The following is a 19,355-nucleotide window of genomic DNA, read 5'->3' on the forward strand; positions in this document are numbered from 1 at the left end:
ACAGTTGACATCACAGTCAGGGAGCAGTGATACAGTCACACACACCACAGTCAGGGAGCAGTGATACAGTCACACACACACACCAGTCAGGGAGCAGTGATACAGTCACAGACACCACAGTCAGGGAGGAGTGATACAGTCACACACCAGTCAGGGAGCAGTGATACAGTCACAGACACCACAGTCAGGGAGGAGTGATACAGTCACACACCAGTCAGGGAGCAGTGATACAGTCACAGACACCACAGTCAGGGAGGAATGATACAGTCACACACCAGTCAGGGAGCAGTGATACAGTCACACACACCACAGTCAGGGATCAGTAATACAGTCACACACACCACAGTCAGGGAGCAGTGATACAGTCACACACCACAGTCAGGGATCAGTAATACAGTCACACACCACAGTCAGGGATCAGTAATACAGTCACACACCAGTCAGGGAGCAGTGATACAGTCACACACCAGTCAGGGAGCAGTGATACAGTCACACACCAGTCAGGGAGCAGTGATACAGTCACACACCACAGTCAGGGAGCAGTGATACAGTCACACACACCACAGTCAGGGATCAGTAATACAGTCACACACCAGTCAGGGATCAGTAATACAGTCACACACCACAGTCAGGGATCAGTAATACAGTCACACACCAGTCAGGGAGCAGTAATACAGTCACACACCAGTCAGGGAGGAGTGATACAGTCACACACACCACAGTCAGGGAGCAGTGATACAGTCACACACCAGTCAGGGAGGAGTGATACAGTCACACACACCACAGTCAGGGAGCAGTGATACAGTCACACACCAGTCAGGGAGCAGTGATACAGTCACAGACACCACAGTCAGGGATCAGTAATACAGTCACACACCAGTCAGGGAGCAGTGATACAGTCACAGACACCACAGTCAGGGAGGAGTGATACAGTCACACACCAGTCAGGGAGGAGTGATACAGTCACACACCAGTCAGGGAGCAGTGATACAGTCACACACACCACAGTCAGGGATCAGTAATACAGTCACACACCAGTCAGGGAGCAGTGATACAGTCACACACACCACAGTCAGGGAGGAGTGATACAGTCACACACCAGTCAGGGATCAGTAATACAGTCACACACACCACAGTCAGGGAGGAGTGATACAGTCACACACCAGTCAGGGAGCAGTGATACAGTCACACACACCACAGTCAGGGAGGAGTGATACAGTCACACACCAGTCAGGGAGCAGTAATACAGTCACACACACCACAGTCAGGGATCAGTGATACAGTCACACACACCACAGTCAGGGATCAGTGATACAGTCACACACCAGTCAGGGAGCAGTGATACAGTCACACACACCACAGTCAGGGATCAGTAATACAGTCACACACCAGTCAGGGATCAGTGATACAGTCACACACACCACAGTCAGGGAGCAGTGATACAGTCACACACCAGTCAGGGAGGAGTGATACAGTCACACACACCACAGTCAGGGAGCAGTGATACAGTCACACACCAGTCAGGGAGCAGTGATACAGTCACAGACACCACAGTCAGGGAGGAGTGATACAGTCACACACCAGTCAGGGAGCAGTGATACAGTCACAGACACCACAGTCAGGGATCAGTAATACAGTCACACACCAGTCAGGGAGCAGTGATACAGTCACAGACACCACAGTCAGGGATCAGTAATACAGTCACACACCAGTCAGGGAGCAGTGATACAGTCACAGACACCACAGTCAGGGATCAGTAATACAGTCACACACCAGTCAGGGATCAGTAATACAGTCACACACCAGTCAGGGAGCAGTGATACAGTCACACACCACAGTCAGGGAGCAGTGATACAGTCACACACCAGTCAGGGATCAGTAATACAGTCACACACCAGTCAGGGAGCAGTGATACAGTCACAGACACCACAGTCAGGGAGGAGTGATACAGTCACACACCAGTCAGGGAGCAGTGATACAGTCACAGACACCACAGTCAGGGAGGAGTGATACAGTCACACACCAGTCAGGGAGCAGTGATACAGTCACAGACACCACGGTCAGGGAGGAGTGATACAGTCACACACCAGTCAGGGATCAGTAATACAGTCACACACCAGTCAGGGATCAGTAATACAGTCACACACCAGTCAGGGAGCAGTGATACAGTCACACACCACAGTCAGGGAGCAGTGATACAGTCACACACACCACAGTCAGGGATCAGTAATACAGTCACACACCAGTCAGGGATCAGTAATACAGTCACACACACCACAGTCAGGGAACAGTGATACAGTCACAGACACCACAGTCAGGGATCAGTAATACAGTCACACACCAGTCAGGGAGCAGTGATACAGTCACAGACACCACAGTCAGGGAGGAGTGATACAGTCACACACCAGTCAGGGATCAGTAATACAGTCACACACCAGTCAGGGAGCAGTGATACAGTCACAGACACCACAGTCAGGGATCAGTAATACAGTCACACACCAGTCAGGGAGCAGTGATACAGTCACAGACACCACAGTCAGGGAGCAGTGATACAGTCACACACACCACAGTCAGGGAGCAGTGATACAGTCACACACACCACAGTCAGGGATCAGTAATACAGTCACACACCAGTCAGGGAGCAGTGATACAGTCACAGACACCACAGTCAGGGAGGAGTGATACAGTCACACACCAGTCAGGGAGCAGTGATACAGTCACAGACACCACAGTCAGGGAGGAGTGATACAGTCACACACCAGTCAGGGAGCAGTGATACAGTCACATACACCACAGTCAGGGAGGAGTGATACAGTCACACACCAGTCAGGGAGCAGTGATACAGTCACACACCAGTCAGGGAGCAGTGATACAGTCACACACACCACAGTCAGGGATCAGTAATACAGTCACAGACACCACAGTCAGGGAGCAGTGATACAGTCACACACACCACAGTCAGGGATCAGTGATACAGTCACACACACCACAGTCAGGGATCAGTAATACAGTCACACACCAGTCAGGGAGCAGTGATACAGTCACAGACACCACAGTCAGGGAGGAGTGATACAGTCACACACCAGTCAGGGAGCAGTGATACAGTCACACACCAGTCAGGGAGCAGTGATACAGTCACAGACACCACAGTCAGGGAGGAGTGATACAGTCACACACCAGTCAGGGAGCAGTGATACAGTCACAGACACCACAGTCAGGGATCAGTAATACAGTCACACACCAGTCAGGGAGCAGTGATACAGTCACACACACCACAGTCAGGGAGATCAGACACAGATTACAAACCACATGTTCTAGAAATCTAAACGGTGAAACCACAGGTTGAACAATTCAACACACACACTTTTTTTGTTGTTGAAAAACTGATGCACTATCAACTCACCCTTAACAAGCCTGGGATGTTAGGCCAAATACTAAACACACGGAAAACTTCATTAGCAGTACCTTTTCAAAACAAATGTGGCGTTGAGACTAACCACCAGCAGGCTGTCTTCTGGAGTGTATTACTGAGGGAGATATCACTCCCAGACTAACCACCAGCAGGCTGTCTTCTGGAGTGTATTACTGAGGGAGATATCACTCCCAGACTAACCACCAGCAGGCTGTCTTCTGGAGTGTATTACTGAGGGAGATATCACTCCCAGACTAACCACCAGCAGGCTGTCTTCTGGAGTGTATTACTGAGGGAGATATCACTCCCAGACTAACCACCAGCAGGCTGTCTTCTGGAGTGTATTACTGAGGGAGATATCACTCCCAGACTAACCACCAGCAGGCTGTCTTCTGGAGTGTATTACTGAGGGAGATATCACTCCCAGACTAACCACCAGCAGGCTGTCTTCTGGAGTGTATTACTGAGGGAGATATCACTCCCAGACTAACCACCAGCAGGCTGTCTTCTGGAGTGTATTACTGAGGGAGATATCACTCCCAGACTAACCACCAGCAGGCTGTCTTCTGGAGTGTATTACTGAGGGAGATATCACTCCCAGACTAACCACCAGCAGGCTGTCTTCTGGAGTGTATTACTGAGGGAGATATCACTCCCAGACTAACCACCAGCAGGCTGTCTTCTGGAGTGTATTACTGAGGGAGATATCACTCCCAGACTAACCACCAGCAGGCTGTCTTCTGGAGTGTATTACTGAGGGAGATATCACTCCCAGCAGGGTTCATAACTCCTCCTTTAAACCCTTCTGGGCCTCACTACATTCTGCTTACAAAATTAGGTTTTACTGAAGATGTTTCCACACGGTTGTTTAAGCTGGGCTCTGGAGGGTCAGTACAGGTCTGTGGGGGAAACACAAAACACACACACGTCCCACCCTACGGTTTCCTAAGCCATTATAGAGTAGAGAGCTGCCATTCCCCTGAGGAAGAACACAGGCCTATATTTACCACAGGCAGGGCAGGGACAGGCTGGGTAGAGGGGATCTCAGATTTCCATCTGTCTAACGCTGGGTGGGTTTCAATTGGCACTGAGATTACGGCCACCGCCCATCCTCCTCTTTTCCCTCGAACAGAACAGAAGCACTTCTCTTCCTTCTCTTCTCTCTCTAACAGTGTGCCATCTCTTCCTCTTTCTCGCTCTTTCATATTGCCCTTGTTGCTATGGAAACTTCTCCAAACAGCTCTCCGGGGCCTGAGAGGGTGTGTGTGTGATCTGTGGCCGCCTGAGTTTGTGCCCCTCCCACTACAGAGCAAATCCTGTCAGAGGAGCACTAGCAAGTAGAGAAGAGGGAAAAAAAACAGTAGTTGAAATTCCCCTTCACATGTTATAAGTTCAGCCTGAATGGTGTCAACAACACCACCTCTGACACAGACACACCATCATCTAGCTGCTGCCATTCAACCATGCCCTTGACCGGTGAAGCACTTTCTGAGGGAGGCAACCATGCTGCCACACACACACAAACAGGCATGGACACAAGCCCACAACACACACCAGATGTCCTAAACAACTGAGTGCAACACGGCCAACCAACAGAAACTGGCAGTCCTTCTCCACACATGCCTTCCTTGATTCACAGTCTATATTACCTCCACTTCATCCCTTCTTTCTCATCTTCCACCCAGCTTTACCACCAGGCTGATCATATCACTATAACCACTGGTCCTAATATTACCCTAGATCACCTTCCACCCAGCCCCAGGCTGATCATATCACTATAACAACTGATCCTAATATTACCCTAGATCACCTTCCACCCAGCCCCAGGCTGATCACTATAACAACTGATCCTAATATTACCCTAGATCACCTTCCACCCAGCCCCAGGCTGATCATATCACTATAACAACTGATCCTAATATTACCCTAGATCACCTTCCACCCAGCCCCAGGCTGATCATATCACTATTACCACTGGTCCTAATAATACCCTTGATCAGTTTGAGTGACTATGAGAGATACAATACTAAACGCCAACCAGGGGACCTACTTACCCAGTAACACAGATTGGGCCCCTTCATATTTTATGACCATTGAGAGACACACTATTGCACTCTCAGGCTAGGGTCAGTGTGTCTAGAACCCCATCCATCAGGTGCTGTTTATTTGAAAGGGGCAGCCAGAACTCTACTACACTGCTGGGTGTCAGGTAGGTAGGTAGGTAGGTGTGTGTACTCTGCTGTGATTGACTCATGTGTGGAAATGTCTAACCCAAGAGCTGAATTTGCTCTTTCCTTTTTCCATCTAACACACTCCCTACCTCTCTCATGCACACACACATTCACATGTTAGAAATATGGCATAGGAGAGAAAAATCAGGCACTGGGCAGAAAATGAGGTTTCTCTTCTATTCAAATCAAAACATATCCATGATGGCAGAATTTCTCCTTCTCTGAGAAGTAACTAACCTAACCTCAAAGTATACTCCATTTGTGTGTTTTTACAACACTATCATTGAGCTGATATACACACACTCACACACACATATATATATATATATATATATATGGACAACCCTTCAAATTAGTGGATTGGCTATTTCAGCCACCCCTGTTGCTAACAGGTGTATAAAATTGAGCACACAGTCATGCAATCTCATTAGACAAACATTGGCAGTAGAATGGCCTTACTGAAGAGTTACTTCCAACTTTGTGGCAACAGTTTGGGTAAAGCCCTTTTCCCGTTTCATCATGACAATGTGTACCAAAGCGAGGTCCATACAGAAATGTTTTCTCGAGATCGGTGTGGAAGGACTGACATGCACAGAGCCCTAACCTCAACCCCATCGAACACCTTTGGGATGAATTGGAACGCTGACTGCGAGCCAGGCCTAATCGTCCTACATCAGTGCCCGACCTCACTAATGTTCATGGCTGAATGGAAACAAGTTCCAGCAGCAATGTTCCAACATCTAGTGGAAAGCCTTCCCAGAAGAGTGGAGGCTGTTATAGCAGCCCATGATTTTGGAATGAGATGTTCGGCGAACAGGTGTCCACATACTTTTTTTGTCATGAGGTGTATATGGATTCTCTAATATATGGAGTTCAATAAAAAAAAATAAAAAATGTATTAAACAAATAAAGTTATGACTGATTAGTATCTCTTTACAACATTTCCCGGTGTAGTACAGGGGGACAGAGTAGCTTGGGTGGTACCATATAATTAAAAATAACAATTGAATGTCTCTCTATAGCTGTACAACTTATTTTCTCACAGGGGTAATACTCAAGAATCCTCCACTGACAACAGTAGATCAATAGTTTAAAGCCAGGAAATAGCTGAGAGCCTGGGAGAGAGCAGGGAGACCTCCCCTTACAAGGGAAGACATTGTACAGGCTTAAACATCAATCAGTGAGGCCATTCTCCTTACAGCTAATGACTATGGTGTTTGTACCAATGGGAATACACTGGTAATTAAACCCTTGGTTGGTGGGCTGTAGCATGGTGGTCTCTGCTGGGTCGTATTGATTAGGCCCCAAACGGAAGACAATGAACTGAAACAGGGAGGGACTACTTTAACTTGTCCAATAAAAAGCCTGATTTTCCTTTGCCCGTAGCTATATGTTTTGCTACAGTGCTGCCTAATGAATGGGACCCTGGCCTCCTGCTCCTGTCCACTCAGGCTAGGTTTGTTCCCCTCACTGTGGGGCTTCTAAAAGGCCTCTCAGATTGTTGGATGTGATTGGTTGGGCTTTCATTCATTCATTCCTCCCTCCCTTTCTCCAACTTGTCTACCAGTCTTTTGAGTTCTGACAACAGATGGCCCAACGGTTGCTGTCACCTGACCCTGTCCCTCTCAGCACAACCCTCTCCCCATTCCACAAGCCAGCCACACACACACACAGTACAGTGTGACAGCTCTCAAAGTGATAGGCTGATATTTCTGATGCCTAGCTACAGTACATGAGTCAACTGCCTCCTCTGTCAGTTTGTTCTGCCATTTAAAAAACAACAGCCCAACAAGGCAAAACCAATAACATGTTGTTAGTTCAGCTAATTCAATAAGTGAAGTATTAGCCTACATTACTCTTTCATGTACAAGAAAGAGAGACTCTTTACCTAATTCTCAGATCAGTGCCACCAGGCATTAATATGGTTGATCAACTCTCTCACCGGACCATGGAGGCACACGGTCTTGTTCCAGTCTTCCATGCTAGTGAGAGACTGAGAACCCAGAGCCTTTAATCAGTCTCCACCTCACTCCACACAGGACCTGGGACCGGTCCGGCGCCAAGACAGGCTTTCCCACGGTCAGAAGATGTAGTGGTAGTAGTAGTAGGGCTGTTAGAATTTGAACTATGAATTGTGATTCTATTGGGTAGGACACGCCTGTGGGAGAGCTTTCAATGCAGGGAAGGTGTTGCTTGGTTATTATCTTATTGCCTTATACCTTCACAGTGAGGGGAGTCAAGGTGGCTCCACAGGTTATCAAGAGGTTAAATTGAGCAATTATGAGACAGAAAAAAACATTACCAGCAGAAGCCCTTAAGGACTGGATCGTAGACTAAATCCTGTCTCATGTAAGAGAGCTCACCTGCAGCAAATTCTACTGCGGTAAGGAAGACATTTCTCTACTGCAACGCACGCGCACACACAGACACCCCCGTTCCCCTCCACACAAGGCTACTCATGGCAAACCCACACACCCTGGCACTCCCACCTCTTCTACATGCCTGTGAGAACAGTGAGATATTAAAGGCAATTACAAGGGATGTATGTAAATGTCATCTAGTTGTCAGGCCAGCCAGGCCTTGGAGGACAGCCTGTGGTCTGGGCCTTGTCCAACTCAGGGAGAGGAGAGGACTAAACATGTCAGCTGACTGAAGGGCTTTTCTATAGGTGTGCCCTTAGCATTTTTCAAAGGAGAGCGAGGGTAGAGTATGGTAGTCAGTCTAATGGGAGTGGTTGTGTTAGAACATGCTCCCGTACACGAGTGTGTTACACTGTTATTCTCTCTCAACAAGAAGCACTACAGAATTTCTCCTCTTAAAGACCCAAATTCCAGCACTGTCATTTCCCCCCCATTTCTTTACACGAGGTGTCAAAGTGACAGTGTAAAAAAACAACATTCCAACTTCACACACACACACAAATCCCCTGCATATTCAGAGACAATCACACCTGCAAGCAGTTTCATGCCCAGGCCCCAGAGATGATGGGCTGAAGAGAGAGAGATCAGAACAATGATGATCGAGCAGCATGTACTGTAAACTAGGGCGGCATGATATGGGCAAATACATTTAATTGTGATTCAGATCAAAACCCTTGGGTGAACTGTTGGAATCATGGAAATAAAATGTGTTTTCAATGATATTATTTTAATAATAGAATCTTTGAGAACTAACAATTGCAGGAAATTTGCTAAATCTATTTCAGTTCCATGGAGAATTTAAGAATTGCAGGAAATTGGCTTGAAAATGCACAAAAAATTGCTACACCACTTAGATAAGGAGCCTGTCAAATGTTCCCTAAAATTCAGCAGAGCCAAGTCTAGCTGCGACCTTTGCCGCATCCATTGCCACACCCACCACCTAAGCCACTTTTTTTTTATCCATAAAAAATAAACTGCACAACATGAAAAGTTTCTTCCTTGAAAATTCAGAGGGAGAGAACAGTGTGTGACTGACATGAGACATACCATGAGAGGAAACACAGGAAGCAAAGGAAACACCAAGCTAAGGGAGAGTTAGTCCAAACTAAGATAACTACAAAGGCGCTATGCTACCATTTTCATTGTGTTATTCCCTCATAACACACAGTCTTACACACAGAAATGCTGAACCACAAGCGCACACACTGACAGAATCATCGGGCTGAATCATCGAAACCACAACCACAGCGGTTGCTCGTGTGAGCAACTCTGGAACTCATCAGCAAGAATGCACCAAGATCTTCAATGTATCAACTGTCAAGGATGAATATTTGTATCAAGACTGAAAATATTTAGCTAGAAATAGAAGCCATTAAAATACATCTTTACAATTTCAACATTCTCTCCTCACTCCAACTGTTGTAAAATGTATTCTCAAACGTACTTCAACAGATCTCTTTACTCAAGTGAGAGCAAAGACAATCAAGTCAGTGAGATTTCTGAATGCAACACAAACTCATTCAGGACTCCTAATGGTGCTTTACTCTTGGAAAGAGATGTCAAACGGGAGGTGAATGAGAAACAACCTCCGGATTGAGGCAGCAGAACCCTTTCATTCTCCACGGCTGTGGTAATGACTGATCTGACAGAGGCTCTGACTGTAGTCAGTGGACATAACCACATTAGGGAGACGGGATTCAATAACAAATACTATTTTTATCTAAGTCACAGAGGAATAGATAACTAGTGTAGAAAGGAAAGATTGATGATAACCCTCACCACTCATCTGGAGGCCATCTGAATACGGGAAGAGCAACAGATAGGTCCCTGAACCTTGGATAAGACACAGTATGAAACCTCTAGCCTGTTCTACAGAGGAACAGGATATGTACTATACCATTTCAATTCAAGTAAATACTCATGCAATTGTTCCATACACACACTCTGAATTGTCTAGAATGGACATGAAATTAACCTGATGAAACGGTCAGTAGATGCCAGTCAGTAGTGTAACGGTCAGTAGCTCAGCCAGCATTCTCACCTGAGGGAGTAGGTATATCCTGTGTTCTCTGGAGCACACTGTGGAGGAGTGTATGTGTGTAGGCGAGAGAAATCCATGGTCATTCTCCGATCAGACTGCAAGAGTCAGGGTGGAAAGGAGAGGGCTCTTTAGGCCATGGCACAATAGATGAGGGATTATCATTCTAACACACCAGCAAAGGCATGCATTACACACACACACACACACACACACACACACACACACACACACACTTGTTCAGCTCGTCTCTCGGGACTAGTACTGTTTAGATCCAGTAAAAGGTTGATGTACTTTCCCACAGAGCAATAGCATAGTCCTACAAACACTCACTAGTTAGCATACAAACAAACTGTTCCACACACATACTACACCTCTCTGGTGAATATTAGTCACTCTCTCTCTGTGCCTCCACAGCCCAATCCCACATTAGACCCAATCTACTTGGCTTCACTCCAAGAAAACCTAGGCAGCAGTAGCTACTCTGGAGAGTCCCAGAGCCCAGGCAGGCAGACAGGCAGGAGGACAGGCGAGTAATGAGAACAGTTACACATTATAATTTCCCCTAGCCCACAACACTACAGCCCTGCTCTGTTCTGTTCTGTAGAATAGACTTGGCCAACCTCCTTCCCTTGCATTATGTCTGCGGCCTGTTGACGACAAGCGCTTCGGAAGGCAGGCAGCAGGGTTGGGTAATGAATGGAACTCTTCTTCTCTTTCTGTAGTTCAGCAGCTGTGGGCTGACAGGGACCAGTGGAGACAGGGCAGGGGACAATGAGAGTCCCTCTCAGGCAAGGCACCCAGCCAAAATACCAGACTGACTCCCTCTCAGGCACAGCACCCAGCCCAATACCAGACCGACTAGGGAAAACAGGCTTTCTCCCTTCAGAGAGTAGCACATACAGAGGTGGAGCTATAGGCCCAACCCTGGTAATGGACGGGACACACCTAGCCAGGTAGATGCCTGGGGCCTGTTTAGGAGGGTGCGGTGCAAATAACATTACAGAATGTTTGTGTAGGAGAGGAGTAGACATAATTGTGGGAATTTTGCCAGTTCTATACATTAGCCTACATTTCTGTCTACAACATTGTGAGCCCTGCACACTCCCAGAAGCAACACCAGGAAGATGGCAAGCTTGGGACACAGCAATCTATCTATAAGCTACTCAATTGAACATGACCCCGTGAAGGGTCAGGAGAGGGCTAACATGAAACCTGTTTAAACCCTCAGTCAACTATATAGTAACCTAACAGGTACTATGTAGGGAACATGACAGGGATGAATTTGGATGTGGTGATTCGTTTAGTCTATTCAAAACAGAGGGAAATCAATAAATGGAGCTGAAACACTAATGTATTGATTTTAACTATGGATCTACAACATCTAGCCTTGAAGTAAACTCAAACAGCAATATGCACAGAATTCAATGGTTACATAATTCAGCGGGTTTGGTTTCAATGACTCCACTTCCGCTGATAACTTACAGTAGGATGGCCCTTCAATACTACCCACGTCATATCTTCCTACAACAAACCCTGAGCTGTGCTGATACTACAGTAGCTAAGGAAGCACCCCTGCTACCTATAATATACTATTATAGAGGTTGTACTAAATAAGAGCGAGCACTATAGAGGGAACAGATGGCATTCCCCCAAATCTGCCAAATCAGAGGGACTACTGCCTGGTAATCTTAACCACAGGTCAAATCTATTTGTAAATCCAAAGGCCCAAAACAGGGATTAATAATCATGAAAACCCATGTGGCGTCTTTAATTCTGCCTGGATTAGTCGGTTGGATTGGTGGCCTGTTGTTGGCAATCCTTCAGGATGCAGAAGTTACTGGACATTCCAAGTTCAGGAAAATAACAATATAAACTCTCCTGTGTGTTCAAAACTGAATTATTTTGAGATTGCAGAGCTGAGATGGAAACCAACTTTAGAAACATGTTTCAACTGCCATCCAATGTATCACAACCACCATAAAAGAGCAATTGGTCATCCTCCATGTTTGCTTTTACAAGCCATCTTCCCATGGGTCATGGCTAGAAAGGATTCAGCTTTTGTCAAATTCACATAAAAGTTTATTATTATTATTTTAATTTGAGCTAAACCGGACTCTTTATAACCTTAACTTAATTATCCTAACCTGCTAGATTAACTATCCTAATCTGCTGCGTAAATTCTCCTAACCTGCTACGAAATGTCAAATCTGAAAAAACCTGTATCCTTTCTCATCAAAACCCTCCCCAGGCTTAGCTTGTAAAATCTTGCAAAGGGCACGACCTATGAACTTATACTCGAGAGACAGGCTGAACACAAACAGCACAGGCAAACTCACTAGCCCGCACACACACACACATACACACACATTCACACAAAATAGAGCAGGGTTTCCCAAACTTAAATAACCAACTCATCACCAAGCTTTGATTATTAGAATCAGCAGTGTAGTGCTTGGGCAAAAAAACAAAACGTGCACGGAGGGGGGCAGGACCAAGTTTGGGAACCCCTGCTATAGAGAACCACAGTATGAGTCATAATACCCATAAAACCGAGCGGTCAAACAGGGAAATGGTACCAATAGTTTAGATTTAAGAAAGTCACCTTGTCCGGGAGAGATTTACATGGTTATCAAAACGTCATGCCAGGGTAAGCCCACATGAAACACAAGCTGTGTTTGAATACTCATACTAACCTCACCATTTGTGAAGCAAATTGAGTATATTGTATGTGTAACGGATGTGAAACGGCTAGCTTAGTTAGCGTGGGCGTCATTTTCAGTGACGTCACTAGCTCTGAGACTTTGAAGTAGTAGTTCCCCTTGCTCTGCAAGGGCCCGCGGCTTTTGTGGAGCGATGGGTAACGATGCTTCGAGGGTGACTGTTGATGTGTGCAGAAGGTCCCGGGTATGGGCGAGGGACGGTCTAAAGTTATACTGTTACATATGCTTGGTATGGATATAGTTAACATGCCAAAAGTTCCCGTAAAATAATTCGCCAAAATACAAAGTATACACGCAGTGGACACTGTTTCCATGTTTTTACGGCCCATAATGCCTTCAGGAAATGGCTGTGGCTTGATAATTTTTAAGATTAGAAGAAAATGGTGGAAAACATGCAGCCAAAGACCGATGAGAGCTGATACAAATTCATTGCTTGAACTAATTATGACAGATGTTAAGCAATGTAATAAGGTAATAACTTTTCACATAAATTACGTTATGTTGGCTGACAATTTGTTAGCTACGCTATCCTTACGAACCACATAGCATTAGAGCAGTATGTAAGCTAGTTACCGGATGTTAGTTGGCTACTAATACATCAAACTTGCCAGGCAGTATATTAACTAACTACCCAACGTTGACTTGGTTATTCACATCATTCTTAGCTAAGTGGTATATTTACCCGAAATCGTAAAATGTTTAGCTAGTCATTGGTTATGCTAACAAGCTAGCAAGAGGTTGCATCGCAACATCAAGTTCAGGAGCACTCAACTGAAACGACAGTTTGTTTACAGTATACTAAAATGAACTAATAGTACGTAGTATATACTCATTAAGTATACAGTATGGGTATTCGAACACAGCTACAGCCCTTAAGTGATTCTAAAATCCCCAATGGAAAAATGAATGGTGGAAAAACGATTGGCACCATTTCCCTGTTTGACCACTAGGTTTTATCGGTATTATGACACCTCCACTGTGGAGCTCTATAGAAACATTTCTAAAATTGCCACTTTCACAACATGCATGTTTTTTTTTTGTAAAACGATCTTCTTTTCACAAAACAGTAGGTGACGAGCTAGGTATAAAAATAAAAATAAACGATATCGAATTGTTGATTCTGCACGTCGGGTTTTGGATATGTCAAAATGTGTACTTCCATTTCAATGTGTGCAATTGGAGCAGCAAATGCCCAAATTACAAATATGAATGCATGTCCAAGTGACTCAAACTCCGTGAGTCTCGTATTGCCTAATGCTAATTTTAGAAGGCAATATTTAAACAACGCAGACACCCGTCCATGCACTGACATTAACGTTGCGTTTATAACATACATATCAAACGTGGGCTCTCATTGCGCGGATACTGAGGGTTAAAGCAAACGTTTGAGCCTAAGGTCGCAGTTAACATTTGAAATAATGAAACAGGCCCGAGGTTCTGTTCGCTGTCAAAACAGAATTCCGGAGAAAGGAGCCAGAGCACTACAAACTGGGAAATAAATGCCCGTTAATTTATATTAAATGACATTTTATGACTACTAAAAAAAACGGAAGATAAAACATAATTCCAATAATATCGCGTGTAACTTCTACTTGCCCGTCAGATAAGAGTCCATCTGTTATTCTTATGAGCGTAATCCAGTTGAAAAAGATCCACACATTTCTGTCTTGCAAGATGCGTTAACTTCACACCGCATGTCGAGGCGTCTATTCCAGGTATGGTGCGTTCGATGATCCTAACCCAGATACCAAAATAATATTTATCCGTGAACATACACAAAAGTTTGCAAGTTGACAGTGTGTATGTGTACGTAATTATCAGGCACTACAAGCAGAATTCCAAAATGGCTTCCCAGACGTAACAAAGCAAGAAGGATCGCAGCAGAGATGTTCCTCCCACTCCCAGACCTGCTATTGTCAGTTTATGGCGCACACTGAATCTATTGGAGTAAAATGAAATTGCTACATCCCACCACTACTGTAACTTCTCCCATCGGATGAGAGTTGAACTGGGAGTAGTGATCCAAGTATAATAGATATACTGATAAACTATAGCGTAACACTGAATATGATTTTTTTTAATATCAAATCAATCAAAATCACTGAGTACAAATACTGGAGGTACAGAATACACCAAAAAATAAATCACTATGTTTTTGTCACAGGACTAAAAGAGCTCAATACCTATATGTCTAGGGCTCTTATACAAAACTAGAAATAATCTATAACTGGACATTACAATGCAATCTGGGAAACTACTGCTACTGCACATTCAATGTATCATTTGCACTCATTCAGATACATATTCATGATCCATCAACAGCTGTTTCCCCATCACCTCTCCAGGACAGAACTCCTACAGCTGAGGGATCACTATTCATGTAAATGATGACCACAGGACAGAGAGTGGTATTTTCTCTCTGGTCAAAAACATTAATGTTGGGCCAAACTCAAATCTTAACCAATGCAAGTGAATTCATACATACCCACATACATACATACATACATACATACATACATAAAGTCTAACAAGTGGCCTGTTTACAGAGCAGATTACAACCCAAATATCAAATCAGGATCAGCTGAGAAGTTGAGCCTCATCAATAATTAATTTGGCCCCCATGGAACCTTTTGGATCAAGATTTAGAAAATAGTCTCATGAGACCAATAAAACAGGATATATGCAACAGGGCAGTGGCACATTGCATGCAGCCAAGTCTGCATCTCCATGCCCAAAAAAGTGGTCCAGCATCATTCTCCTCCCACTTCATAGAACTACTGCAACACCTACTGTCTGTGAGAGTGTATTACATGGTGATGTACCCTCTCACCCAAGCCATTTGAACCAATCACAGGGCTTTGGAAGATTGACAGGGGGAGCAAAGGGTGTCCTCTCTGGTGTCTCGTTGGACATAGAGGCAGTGGGGTTTAGGGATAACATGACAGGAGTGGTTGACACACGTCACTTGAATCGAATGATGAAGTGGTTCTCCCAACTTATGTAAAACTTGGGTATGTGAGATATGCGGTGAGACCGCATGTACAGAGGCCGCTGCAGTGTTACAATTGTAAAAAGTTGACATGTGGCAAGTGTTTGTCGAAGGAATAAATATGTTGAAGAGTCAGATGAAGCATGTTGCTGTAATTGTGATGGGAATCACATTCCCGAGTTCCTAGAGTGCCCTGTAAGGATGAAGGAGGTCGCAGGATCAGGGCTATCCAGCAGATCTCCTATGTGGAGGCAGTGAAAATAGCTGAAGGAGTGAAGAGATATGAGATGGTAGTGGATGTCCCACAGACTGCAGTGAATGCCATGCAGGAGAAGGATCCCGACACACTAACAGTGAAGAAGGTGGACTTTGATGCGTAAATAGCACAAGTGACATTGCACTACTCAAACTAATTTAAAAAATCAACAAAGAAATCTAAGAAGTTAGACATCATTGTGAAGGGGGCAAATATATTTCTGGATCTCCAGGACTTTACAGCAGAAATGTTACAAGGAATACTGAAGAGGTTCCTGAGCTGGGCTCTGAATAGACATTTAAATCCGACTGAAAGAGTAGTTTTTGTTCAAAATTATGGGTTAGTTATTAATAAAAGAACATCGTGGTATAGCCTGGTAGTGACCGGCCTCACACTCCAGTACAGTAGCTGGCAGTATACGCAGCTGTTAGTTGGTTGCGATCCGCCAAAAAAACACGAAGAAAACAGGTGACGCAGTAGGCAGGGTTACCGCGAGATTTTGGATTCAAAGTAAATCTAGTTCAGCTGGAGATGAGAAAAACATATTGTAGTTAGCTACCCTGTCAACATAAACGTCAATGATGCACACACCGTTCCAGTTTAGATAATTAGTGCACTGGTCAATAATTACGAAATCAGGAGAAAGAAATAAAGTGCATGCAACCATGGTGGTGGTTGGTCGTGCAGCCTTGATGTGCTAGCTAAGTAGCTAGCTAGCTTACGTCATACCTTCTCGTATTCTAACGTTACTTTCTGTTTTCTAAGTACATCACTAGTTGCACGTATAATCCAACACTTATGCATACATTTCGCACGTCTCATATAACAAGTTACTGGTAGTAGACACCACTAGTCTGAATGTGGGACTATTTCTAAAACAGTTCACGTTTACTGTAACTTACACTCGGCGCTGGTAGTCAAATCCACAGGTTGTTGTGAAGATGAACGACGGTCTGTCTGGTTGTTCAGTTATCCACCAAAATCAGTCCAAGGAAGTAAAATGTTGCTACCAAGTCAGTGCATGGCAAGCCTGCCTAAAAAGTAGCTAACGTTCGGTTTGCCCTTTCCCCGACTGGCACAGTAATATTTTCCGCTGCTCAAACTGACATCACATGGAGCAGAGCAATAATTAACCGCGTTTCAAATCACAATCCTTTTTAGGTAAAAATGCCCATATAGTAGTAGCTGTAGGAAGCAGCCAGAGCTGTAGCGCTGCCTGCTGGACGGTTTAAGCATCTCTTTTTCGTCTCTTTCAACACAGTTTTTGTTGTTGTTGTTGTTGTAAATAACAATACGTTTTTTTATACATAGATTGTTATCTATACACTAATTAATTACCTGGAATTTATAACCCAATTACATATCCGTTATACACTGTTTATAAAGAGTACCTAAATATAAAATCTTACTCTTTTTAAACTGGCCAATATAGGCATACTGTGATATAATTTAGACCAGCAGTAGAGTGCACTGTATACTATCCTATGACAGCAACAAACAAAAAAACGACCAGCACATCATCCCTTGAAGAGGTAGGCTAGATAACCAGTTCTACAGAGTAAATAATTGTGTTTTGTGAATCCATTTGTGTTATATGACAATGGAAAGACTTGATGAGGAAACTTTCTAGCCTACTATGAGATAAAATATGTAGGGCAGGCCACATGTCATGAGGAATGTTGGTGATGCTGATCCTATTGTTTCTTGTTACTGACCTGAGGTCACATGACTAGAACGTTGCATAGGTTGTGTGAGTACAACTATCACACTCTTGTATAAGATAGGATCACTTTTGACAGGATTATAGAACATTTGCTACACAGTATGAGGAACTTGTTGCACTTTGTGTTTGTTTGAGTTGCTTGCTGTACAGCCTGACGATGTGGATCACTGTAAATAGTCTACACACCTTTGTTAAAAATGTGTCTTCTGACAAGTCCATTTGCTGAATTTGTTTTTAAAAATGATTACCTACTAACATCTAGTACTGGACTGTATATGGCTCTTATGTATCTGTGCTCTCTTTCTGCAGATGCCTATTGTGAGAGTTGCTTGACTACAGCCCAAGGTAGGATTGATATGCCTGTTGTCATTCACGTGAAGTGTGTTCAAGAGGGCTAGTAGACAGTCATGGAAGGCATTGCTGTTGCTCTCTTGCTACATTGAAGAGCATCAGACCAGGCATTGTTGCTACACTCTTGCTACATTGAAGAGTATCAGACTAGGCACTGTTGCTACACTCTTGCTACATTTAACCACAGTGTGACAACAGAAGGCATTTGCTTGATCCTCAGATATAGAAATAGAGTTATTAGAATCATTGATTCATGCTCTTTTTTTCTTCCAGAAATTGAGAGCAGAAGAAAGACACAGCAGAGTCCAGACGGGATGTTATTGAGAAGCTAGTCAGTGGTGCTGTGTACCAAGATATAGATGCTAAAATCCCCACTGAACACATTTTAATGTAACTATGTTCAACCGTACCAACTCTGTTTATTTGATCTCCAAAATGATCTTAGAATAAGAATAAAGATATTTCTCAATATTTCTCAATATCATGTTGTTTTATGTTATTGTAATTTCTGCCATACTGAACTGACAATGCAATAATTTGTAGGTTCACCCACTAATGCAATATATTGATAAAGGATGTGACAACTATTATCTTAATGGAATCAAGTGTTCAGCCATCTGCCCTTTTCCAGAAACATCCATATTGCGTTTCTCTCTGTCTCATACAAAATCCATATCTGAATAAGCTTAGAAATAACACAGTTGGATTGAATTATATGAATTTGAATTGGATATTATTGATTATGCATTATACACTATTTCAAATGTGCTTTCATTTGTAAATTACATTGTCAAATCACTCAATTTGAATGTGTCATGTAATACTTTTACAGATTCAAGAGATCATTATGGTGACTGAATAATGATTTATTTCAGAAATTGTGACATAGATAAAGATGTAGTATATTTAATTCAACTGCTAATAATACTAGGTACATTTCATATTCACAAATGCAAATGGTCTAATTCAAAAACCGAACTTATTTCAATTCATAAATGAGTTTAAACAATATGGCACTACTTTAACTAAAATTAAAAACAAAAAGGCGTTTAAAACTTGTATTATTAATTAATATGATTTGTTTGTTTAGGATTCCTGGCAACGTAAATAGTTCGTTTGTATGCTTGTTTTCATGTGACTATTCCTCTTTTGTTTGGTGATATTTGTTCATTAAAAAATATATATTTTTAAATAAAATTTAAAAATACAATT

The 19,355-nt window shown here is 43.6% G+C and overlaps 1 protein-coding gene across 8 annotated transcripts in view; it reads right to left on the reverse strand.

Moving 5' to 3' along the window:
• The window catches only part of LOC110486946 (SUN domain-containing protein 1), a 53,385-nt gene extending 36,167 nt beyond the window's left edge, over positions 1 to 17,218 (reverse strand). For 5 of the 8 annotated variants that reach the window (XM_036941704.1, XM_036941707.1, XM_036941706.1 and 2 more), the window contains exons 1-2: positions 10,725 to 10,754; positions 10,105 to 10,199 (exon numbers count right to left, since the gene is read on the reverse strand). In XM_036941704.1, coding sequence (XP_036797599.1) covers positions 10,105 to 10,199; positions 10,725 to 10,739 — 110 coding nt within the window. In that variant the 5' untranslated portion in view covers positions 10,740 to 10,754. Of the gene's footprint in view, positions 1 to 10,104; positions 10,200 to 10,724; positions 10,755 to 14,420; positions 14,726 to 16,971 lie in introns of those variants that run through there. The other 3 variants (XM_036941708.1, XM_036941710.1, XM_036941711.1) reach the window with 3 other exon arrangements.
• Positions 17,219 to 19,355: the final 2,137 nt, after the last annotated feature.

The sequence above is a fragment of the Oncorhynchus mykiss genome, chromosome 13, assembly GCF_013265735.2.
Source record: "Oncorhynchus mykiss isolate Arlee chromosome 13, USDA_OmykA_1.1, whole genome shotgun sequence".
Lineage (NCBI taxonomy): Eukaryota > Metazoa > Chordata > Actinopteri > Salmoniformes > Salmonidae > Oncorhynchus > Oncorhynchus mykiss.